General features: G+C 34.8%; 1 protein-coding gene across 1 annotated transcript; it reads right to left on the bottom strand.

Annotated features, from left to right (window-relative positions):
* Nucleotides 1-1,027: 1,027 nt before the first annotated feature.
* On the bottom strand, nt 1,028-1,588 carry LOC131153675 (uncharacterized). The gene is made up of 2 exons (XM_058106126.1): nt 1,387-1,588; nt 1,028-1,314 (listed from the first exon to the last, which is right to left on the bottom strand). Exons 1-2 carry the CDS (start codon nt 1,586-1,588, stop codon nt 1,028-1,030), a joined length of 489 nt encoding a protein of 162 aa, XP_057962109.1.
* Between the last annotated feature and the right edge of the window lie 9,509 nt (nt 1,589-11,097).

Raw genomic sequence — 11,097 nt, 5'->3', positions numbered from 1 at the left:
CCCGACACTAGATCAATAGAAAACTCTACCTCACAATCAAGAGGTAGTCCCGAAAAATCCTCGGGGAAAACATCAGGAAAATCTCGCACTACTGGGATATCCTCTAATCTCAACTCCCTTTATGATATCTCCTTTACACAAGCCACAAAACCCTGACAACCATCAAGCAGCAACCACCTCACTTGAATGGCGGATAACAACTGTGGTGGGGTATGCACACAAGACCCCACAAACCTGTACTCTTGTCCCCCTGGAGGTCTGAATACTACCTCCCTTTGATGACAATTTATACTAGCATAGTAAGCAGCTAGTCAATCCATACCCAATATCATCTCAAACTCATGCATGTCCAAGATCACCAGACCAGCTAATAAAATCCTCGCCTGAATGCATATCGGACAGCTACTAAGTACTCTATCACCTATCCCCACAGCCCCTATTGGCGTAGCCATTAACAAACTGACACCCAACTACTGTGTTTCTAACTCATAAAATTTAACAAACTCTCGGGTGATAAAGGAATGAGTCGCCCCTAAATCAAATAAAGCAGTAATTGTAAATGACAGAATTGAAACTGTACTTGTCACAACATCTCCTACTGCCTCTACATCCCCCAGTGTCAGTGCGTAGACTCGAGCTGGGGCAATATTCCTCTATTGTCTACCTCGATGTGCCTGATGACCTCCTTAGTGTGGTTTATAAGCTGGCACAGAAACTGGCGGTGCACGGCATCCCTCGCTATATGCATAGGATGATAATACAGATAACATATCACCTCCCTAACCCGACATTCTCCCGGGTGTCTCCTGTAGCATATAGGACAAGGAGGGGGCATCTGATCGCCCTGTATAGCCTGATCTTTCACTACCTATCTCCGTCCACCTCTATTGTCCTACCTCCTCCAAGGCCCTCGGCTAGACCCTGCTTGAACATCTGAAGGCGTGGTCTTCCCCTAACTCTGTGCTACGGTGCCTCTCCGAAGACCACCATCAATCACAGCCACTCTATCTACTACCTCTGCAAATTTCTAAACTTGAAAGCTTATAACCTGCTCAAATAGAATATGCGTCAGACCCTCCTTAAACTTCCTCACTTTCCTCTCCTCATCTGGTCCCAAATACGAAGCAAACCGAGACAGCTCAATAAATTTCACCTCATACTGTTGCACTATCAATGATCCCTGCATCAGATGCAAAAACTTTACCACCTTCGCACTCCTAACAGTAATAGGATAATATCTCTTAGAGAAAATTTCCCTAAAGCCGCTCCATGTCACCGCCATAGAGTTCATTCTCTGCTTCTCCAATAATCTTGCTGATTTCCACCAGCACTTTGCCTCCCCAATCAGCTTGAATGTCACAAATAAAACTTTCTACTCGTCTGTACATGGAATAACTGCCATCATCTCCTCTATGTCCTGGACCCAGTTTTCAGCCACAAGTGGGTTAGCTTCTCTAGAAAATGATGAAGGTCTCATCCATGTGAACTGCTCAATCGTGCAATTTTTCCCTCCCGGACTGCTAGCCATCTTTGACATCACCTGCTGAATAACGCTACGTAGTACAACATCTGGGTCTCCTCCACCCATACTGAAGGCCCTGCATCATCACCTCCAGCCCGTGTACTACTACTCCCTGGATCCATCTTGCAAAGATAATAAAACTGTTTTAGAACTCTATTATCATAACTCACTAACACACCGAGCATACTCAAATCCACAAAATATTTCGCTACAAACTTTTATCTTAACACTCTTAATCCCCATTTAAGATTCAATCCTACCACTCAGAAACACGTTCCGACGATAGTATCTATGGTTTTCCAGAAGTCGTCACCCCAGGAAAAACACAGAAACAACCAAGGAACTCCTGCTACTAAGCCACAAGACAGAACCCTAAATTCTAATCTCATCCTCTAACAACATCTGACTCATATCTCATCAATATCCATTCCTATACTCTTATATTATATTCTACTATTTACTAAAGTATGCAGAACCTAGCATACCTAGGCTATAATACACAACTGTGACGCCTTGATTTTTCATACCAATTTTTTTTTTCAAATAATCAACATATACAACCATAAATCGGCCACGTCAACCTTAGATACCACAATACATGACCTGACCAGAAAGTGGGTATCAGGTACACCATCATACTCACATACATAAACCTAACAGTGTAAGTCATTTCATATATACATACACACATACCACAACGAATACACATGCCAGAGTACTACCATCCACATATACAAATTGTCGCGACGTCCCGGGAGCGCGTGTGCCCCGAGCAGCGAAATTAAAATCAATTTTTAATATTTTCATAGAAAAACATGGAATGTCCGAGTCGCCACTAACCTTTAGTGCGGTTAGAACACATGATTACTACCCCGCTAGGGGTAGAATCGGTCTACATTACCAGAGTTGGGGTCGGGAGTTCGGTTACGCGAGGGGAAGGTACTAGCACCCCCTACGCACCCGTTCTTACGAACGGTACCTAATTAATTTGAAATTATCCCTAAGTTAATCTAATAAGCCTTTAAATTACTCCTTTTTATGACTTTATAATTACACGTGAAAAATAAATAAATAAATAAATATGATATAATATATGCATATATTCCCTCAGAGCTTAGGGTACGTGATGCCCGAAGGCTCATACCCCCCGCAATAAAATCATAGGGATTAAAAATCAAAAATACTTTATAAAATACGCTCCCAAATTTTAGAAATTTTATGGGTTTTCCTAAGTATGAAAATACTAGTTTGGGAGGTTTTGGATAATAGATATAATAATTTAAACATAATAAATAAATAAATAAGTTAAAAAAAAAATAGTAATAAGCTAGAATACCACAATGCATACTAATTAACATATATAATAGAAGCTAAAATATCCAACATACCAATAAAAGTAGAATATAAACATATAATATAGACTAAGATAATGAACATATCAAAAATACTCAAACATACCATAATACACATAATCACGATAATAATAATAAATATCCACAAATACTATAATACGTAATAAATTACTATAATACTATATATACTAAACATATAATATAATAGCATGATACCAAAGCACCAAATATACATTATTAACTAAAATGCCAAACTTACCATAATAAATAATACCTTGTATATTAACATACTAAAAATATAATAATAATATATAATATTACCTAAAATGCTATATTACTAAATGTACACGGTCACCTAAAATACTAAATTAAATGTATAACGTTACTTAAAATACTAAGTTGCTAAATATAAATATCACTTATTCAAATAAATATTATAGCATTAAAAATTCCACAACAATATTATGAACACGACAAAATAATAATACAATCATATACAAGAAATAAATAAATAATACACAATAATGAACATAAATATATACGCAACAACAATATAAAGTAAATTAAATAAAATGCTACTCAAAACCCTAATAACGTGAAATAGCCAAAACCCTAAAATAAAACAATAACCCAAAACCCTAAATGGTTGTATTATGAAAATAATGTAAATAATCAAGAATCCTAGATGTGCATAAACATTACAATCCTAAATAATAAACAAAATCCCTAAATATCGTATGAAAAATAAACATGATAAATATCCTAAATACACCAAAAACCTAAATAATATCTACACAACAACATGATATACGAACCCCTTAGATATATATAACAATGATAAAAAATTCTATGATAATATACCCACCATAATGTATAATATACCACAAATGTGTAACAATGACAAAACTATATATCATAAATACATAATAACAATAAGGAACTAAAATGATAAACTATATACATGATAGGATAACAATAATGAGAACAAACCGGGTAATATTTATAATAATTATCACAAAAAAAATTTAAACAAACATCACCGCGATTAAATAAGATCATGAACACAATATTTAAAAATTTATCATATATATATAATAGAAAGCCTAAATGCGAATATTTACATACTACGATAAATAACATATTAATATAAACACCTATACAATGAAGTCTTAAGCTTTAAGTATTAAAACAAGTCAAAATAAGAAAAGAAACAGAGAAATAAACAAATTCATTAATTAACAAATAAACAAATGGACATCAAATATATATAAAACCTGCATAAATATTATTACACAAGATGAAAAATAAAAAAAAATAAAAATCCTGCAAAAAAATAAATTAAAGTTAGTATATATATATAACATCAATTAAATGTATGATGAAAAAAAAAGAAAAAATAAAAATAAACTTCATATATACACATGCGCGTGTGTGGCTTGCATGAAAGAAACTTACCGCCGGGGATGAGTTGCTGCGAGGATGATGGTCAGAACTGGGAGGGGCAGACTGCCGGGTGCTTTGGATGGTCTCTGCAGCTGAAACAGGTAACCATCAGAGCTGGTGCAAGGGGACCTCATCGGGGCAAGAGCTTGTGGCTGAGAAGCATGAAGGATGGACGCCGGAGAAGACGAACGGACACAGTGCGGCGCTGATACTCCCTGATGTGGCCGGCGCCGAGGGGGGTGGGCTGGCTGTCGTCGGTGATTCTTTTGACTTCGTGCATGTGTTTTCTGAAGATTTCGGTTGTTGGGAAGGTGACGAGGAGGCCTTTGGAGGCGAGGCGCTTGCTTCTACTCCGGCGGTGTGGGCAGATCGGAGGTTGTTGGAAGATGGTGGCCGTCTACTGGTGAGTGACAGGACACAAAGTCGTGCAGGTGGTTCTCGGCTGCGGTTTGCCAGAGTGGTTGCAGCGGTTGCAGGGTGGTCTGTGGTGACGACGGGTGACGGCCGGGTTGTCTGGTTTGTGGGGAGGCAGCAGTTGGGTGACGCTGCGGTTGTGTTTTTGGGACGTGAGGGTGAGTTGCGAATAGGATGGATGGAGAGAATTGAGAGAGTTTTTTATTTGTTTCTCCGGCCTTTTTTTTTTTTGGCCTACGCTCCGCGCTGCTCTCTTGCTGTGCCGCCCCCCCCCCCCCCCTTGGCTGTGAGCTGTGCCCTCTTCTTATAAAAAAAATTTGAAAAACAAACCCTAAAAAAAAATTCCTTTTTCAGTTTTTGGTATTTTTCTTTTTTTGGAAATAATATATACTACTATTATGGTTATAAGGAAATAATAATAATAATAATAATAATAATAATAATAATAATAGCAAAATAGTAATAACAAAAATACATAAATAAATAATAATAGTATAAAAAATAATAATGATTGCAAAATAATAATAATAGTAATAACAAATAAATAAATAAATAAAATAATAATAATATAAAAATAATAATAATGATAGTAAAATAATAATAATAAATACTAAAAATGTTAAAAATAATAATAACAAAAATAAATAATGATAATAATAATAATAATAACAGGATAAATAAATAATAGTAATAATAATAATGATAATAAAGGTAAAAATACTAATAATAATAATAAATAAATAATAAATAATAATAATAATAGTAATAATATTATTCCTAAAGATAAAAGTACTAATAATAATAATAATAATAATAATTAAAAATAATATTAATAATAATGAAAATAATAATAATAATAATAATAATAATAATATGGATAAATGAAATAATAAAAATACTACTAATAATAATAAAATAATAATAATAATAATAATAATAATAATAATAATAGTAATAAATATATTGGGCCAGGGTAAAAATGGGGTGTCTACACAAATCAACCACAGAAAGTCTAGGGGAATCAAACCTCCCTAGCACAAATAGTCACCTTGACTACTCAGGGTATCAGCTCCCCTCTATCTCGGAGCTCTATCACCACGTCTATCTCGATTTCCTATAATATTTAAATGATTGGGTGAGATACATCTCAGTAAGACAAAATAGATTATCTATAGTGTGTGGCAATATGATATGTATTATATCATAGCATATAAACATATCAGTGATAGTATCTTCTGAGAAAATATACCATTTTCATAATCATAATCATATAGATATACAACACAAGCTTTCATAAGCTTTTACTTTCATTTCAAAAAACCATTCCTTCGTAACCCAGGTTTACCAACAAAGTTCTTGAGAATAGGGAAGCTTACCCGCCCATACAAGTAGCTTCCCTCTGCCCTGATATTGTTTGCAGCCTAGCCCGATTGACTTGGGTTCAGCTATAATTGATACTTATTAAAACACTCACCTTACTCAGTAAGCCCTCAGGTGAGGTGTTTACTTCACTTTATTTATTAATGAACTCACACTATTTCATTTCTCATTTTCATTCTCGTTTAAATTCTCATTTCATTTCCATTTCCATTTCCTTTTCATTTCCATTTCCATTTCCATATCTAGCTCATGAGTGTCACCATAACCGATACATTCGTGTCTGTACTCATGGTTGCCCTGAGGATATCCTCTACCCCATTCTTTACCCCATGGTCGAGGTCTCACTCCATATTCTACGCCATGTTTCCCCCTATGGTCAAAGTTGTGCGGCCCGAAAGTTGGACTTAACCGCAGTTGGCCAACCTTGTTAGGTCAAATAACATCATCTATCATGTATCTGTAGTACGACTGGCTAGCCAATAACTCTGATCCGGACTCAAGGGACACAATAACTCTACTATACAACTCAGTCGATTGTCACGCCACACGCTCCATGAGTCCGTGTGGTTGCACTAACACCACTAACAACGGTACCGTGCTCTCAATATCATAACCCATCATTAGGGTTTCCATATCCATCCATCAAGGTTATCACTACCACATACCAGCAATCATTATGTGGTATTGACATTTCATCAATCACATGTTTGTATTCCCATTTCGGAATTTCACATTACAATTCTCATAATTCAGTATTCATATTATAGAATTTTACATTGCAATATTTACATTTCACATATTCACATTTCTCAAAATCATATTTCTCATATCCGCATTTCTCATTTTCATATTGCAGAATTAACGGTGCAATATTCACATTTCTCATATTCGCATTTCAATATCAATATTACATAATTTTACATGACAATATTCACATTTCTAACGTTCACATTTCAATATCAGTATTCTCAACACATTTCATCATTTCAATTATATTTCCTCAATTCACAATTCATTTCATCTTATACTATCATATACATATCTCATTTCACAATTATTCAATATTTTTCAAAGCACATTTTCATATTTCACATTTCTCATTTCTTAGAAGATATACATTTTCAGTACATTTCACTTCCATCATTTTTTTTCCATTTCAATTCTTATATCTCATTTCACATTTCATAACCTCATAGTTTCAAGTAATATTTTTAGGGTAAATCATTTAACCCAGTATAAACATTTCTCAATATATATCACATGCCACACAAATTTCATCTGATACTTATATCATAATAAATTTTCGGTAAAATACATAATACCATTTTCGCATATCTCTCAATCCATAATTTTCATAAATAAACTGTTATAATTTATTCCCCTTACCTGGTTTACTAAGAGGTCCACTAACACTATAAATTTTCCGCTCCTTGGCATTCCCAACTCAAAAGCCTAAAAATATTTTTACTAAAACAATCAACTAATTTCCCACAACAATTTTAGTATAACATCTTCAAGATTTCAAATACTACAAATAAACCATAATACCCTAAAATGTAACGACCTAATAATCTAATCATATAATAAAACATATTTAATAATAAGGTCAACCCGAACTCAAGGGTAACGAGGACACATCTGACATTCACAGCGAAAACCTAAGTAGTAGTAAATGTAAATCACATTCTCATAACCACAAAATACATACTACCAAAGTTAACTGTAATCCAAAACACTGTGTTTATATATAATCTCCCAAAAATACAAAAATAACTCTAGGATCCCACATCAAAATCTCCTGATTCTAGTTCAAACTTACCCTCCTAACAGGGTAGCACAACAAACTCAACGTTGGCCTCAATCCACCAGTCCTTCTAGGTTTCCTGAAAATTATTTAAGTTTGGGCGTGAGACACTTCTCAGTAAGGGAAAATAAACTAAATACAGTTGTGTGGCAACACGAATATTTGATATAATTATACATATACAGTACACTTCATATACTTGAAAACATTCATCATAACATACTGAATAATCATATACTTTCGTATTTTCTAATAAATCATAGAGTTCATAAAATGTCTAATATAGCTAATAATATTGAAAATTTACCTAGGATGTATAGCTAATTGATGTCATGTATTACCCCCCCCCCCCTTGACGGGTTGTGCATCCCGAAAGCTGGACCCGACAATGGCTGGCCAACCACTGCCGAGTCAAAAATATCTGTAAGTACGATGGGTCTACACACCCTAGTTCGAACTACTAGGTGGACGTCTAACACTCTACCCTAAAAGCCACATCAACTATCCTTCTCTCACCCCTTTGTGGGGTAGTTAGTACAAGTATGAACATAGTAATTTGATCTGTATAGCTACGGTACCGTGCTCCTGTAACTGAACTGAACTATCATCCGGGTTCTAATAATATATAATACATGAAAATATATAGTTTAACATAAATAGATTGATAGCATTTTCTATAATAACATAAATACATACGGCCTTGAGCCGATTATTTTCATATTTGTGGCCTTGCGCCAAAATTATACATATACATACAGCCTTGTGCTGAAATCATACATCATACATGGCTTTGCACCGGCTATCAATCACGGCCTTGTGCCGAACATTTCATACATATCATTCTGAATAAATCATTCACTTATCATGTATTTTGAAACTGTAATGTATTGCATTATTCCGTAATTTATAAAACATGTTTTATTCGTAAAATTGTCATATCTTCATACTTTCCATATAAAATAATATTCATGCCACACAATGTTGAATAAAACTATACATTGCACTTTAAAATCATATTTTCTGGCATTTCATAATATATATACACACATTTCAGCATAATAGCAGTATTTTCCCAAATATGCATTTTTTACCAATCTACTCATATATATATATATATATATATATATATATATATATATATATATATATATATATAATGTATGCTTCCTGAAAATTAATTTTCTAATAAATAATAATAATTTGCATTAAAATTGATTGCTTTAGTTTATTCTCTTACCTGATTACTTGAAAAGAAATCCCCTAAAATATGCTAGTCTTACCTCCGTAGGATTCCCTATTAAACACCCTGAAAACGACAACTCCTAGAACTAAATTTTAGTATTTTTCCGTGAATAATATTTCTTATAACTATGAAAAGACCAAATTTTACATAAAAAATCTTTACCTTAAACTAGGGATGAATCTCAATTCAGTCCCACCAACAATCCGTTTCGGCAAACTTGGAGAGAACTTCCCTAGGAGCATCGTGGTGGCCTCAGATCATCGATTCGGCGAGAAATAGGGCTAAAATCGAAGAGATAAGAGAGATAAATCGTAGAGGAGAGGGAGAGAGAGAGAGAGAGAGAGAGAGAGAGAGAGAGAGAGAGAGAGAGAGAGAGAGAGAGGGTATTTTTCTGATTTTTCCTACATAAAAACTGAATTTTAGGCTATTTATACTATGGGCTTCGTCGATGAGCCACGTCACCTCATCGACAAGGTCAAGAGGAAATTTGTCGATGAACTCTCCCCTTCATCGATGAAATTCAGAGTCACCCAAGACATTCTCTCGGTATCTTCTCGTCGACGAAGCACACCTCCATCGACGAGCTCAATATACCACGTCGTCGACGAACGCAAAGTGTTCATTGACGAAGTCTACTGCGTCCTCTTTTCTATTATCATTTCTCTCTCTCTCTCTCTCTCTCTCTTTCTCTCTCTTTATTATTTAAATACCATTATTTTTCGGGTCATTATATAAAATCTTTTACTTACTTCGATTTTGGGATAATGCCCCGGAACTCCAAACTAAAAATTTACTCTGTCTATGTTGCAGAGAATCTTCCCAAGAACCTCATGGCGATTCTCGATTGTCAATTCGGGCTTCAACGAAGCCGAAAACGAAGAGAGAAGTGAGAGAGTCGTGGGTCTAGAGAGAGAATGGCGCTACAAAATGAGGGTTTCACCCTTTATAGCCCGGGATTTGTTGACGAATTCAAGTGGTTCATCGACGATTACATGAAGGCACTTCGTCGACAAACTTGAAATTCCCAAAACTCTCTCGGTAATCTCTCATCGATGAGACACGTGTATCTTGTCGCCGAAATCTATGGGACATTCGTCGAAGAAGACCCTATGTTCGTCGACGAAACCCTGTTTTCTCTCCCTTTTAAAAATTCCCTTTTTCCTTCTCTTTTATTTTTTCTATTACTTTATTAATTTAATTTCCCCAGATCTCTACAGTTCTTGACTTAAGAGTCATAGAAGGCTCCCAAAGGTCATGGGGGGTCTCCCAAGCCTTCGTTTTCTTCTTGGTAATAGATGACTGTCACAAATTGTGAACATGGAGATTAAGTTCGATTTTTGTAGTCAATAGTTTTGCATTGTCTATGGGAAGAGAGAAGAAGTTGGGGCACCTCAATTGACCCCCCGAAATTGAGGAAAGCTCAGCCTAGGTTCCAAAGAAGATAAAAAAAAAAATGTGGGGAATGCCTTACCTCCAATGCCTAGGGAGGTCAAGAGCCCAAGGGGGCCCAAAAAAACAAAATGAAATCCAACTTCCATGCTTATTTGGCCATAAAGAAAAGATAAGTTTCTAATCATTTTAATTTTATTGCCTTAACTTCAAGCACAAAACACCTTAAAAACCTTATTGCAGTTAAGAAGTAAGGCTATACTCATTTCAATTCGATTCGATTCTAACCAATATAGAACCAAATAAAAAAATTTTAAATATAAGAAATCATTACCCGAAGAAAACAACAATTTTTTTCAATAATAATAATAATAACTAGTTTAAGGGTTCAGTTTTAAAACCAAATTTTGAATTTCTTTTAGACCTTTAAGCTACACTAAATGCTCATTTAGCAATTAATTTTTCTTCTAAAACACTTTCAGCAAGCCCCCTAAATAGGTAAACACGTTTGATGACCTATTTTAGCCGTTTTATAAGACCCACAAGAAAT

Source organism: Malania oleifera, chromosome 4 (assembly GCF_029873635.1).
Source record: "Malania oleifera isolate guangnan ecotype guangnan chromosome 4, ASM2987363v1, whole genome shotgun sequence".
Lineage (NCBI taxonomy): Eukaryota > Viridiplantae > Streptophyta > Magnoliopsida > Santalales > Ximeniaceae > Malania > Malania oleifera.
Note: the sequence above shows the minus strand (reverse complement) of the source record. Positions and strands in the feature narration are given on the sequence as shown.

Excerpts from the sequence above, each read along its gene's own strand:
- LOC131153675 (XM_058106126.1), bottom strand. The coding sequence starts at position 1,588 with ATGGGTGGAGGAGACCCAGATGTTGTACTACGTAGCGTTATTCAGCAG. Across the intron at positions 1,315-1,386 it reads GATGATGGCAGTTATTCCAT|CAAGATTATTGGAGAAGCAG; the intron begins GTACAGACGAGT and ends GGTGGAAATCAG.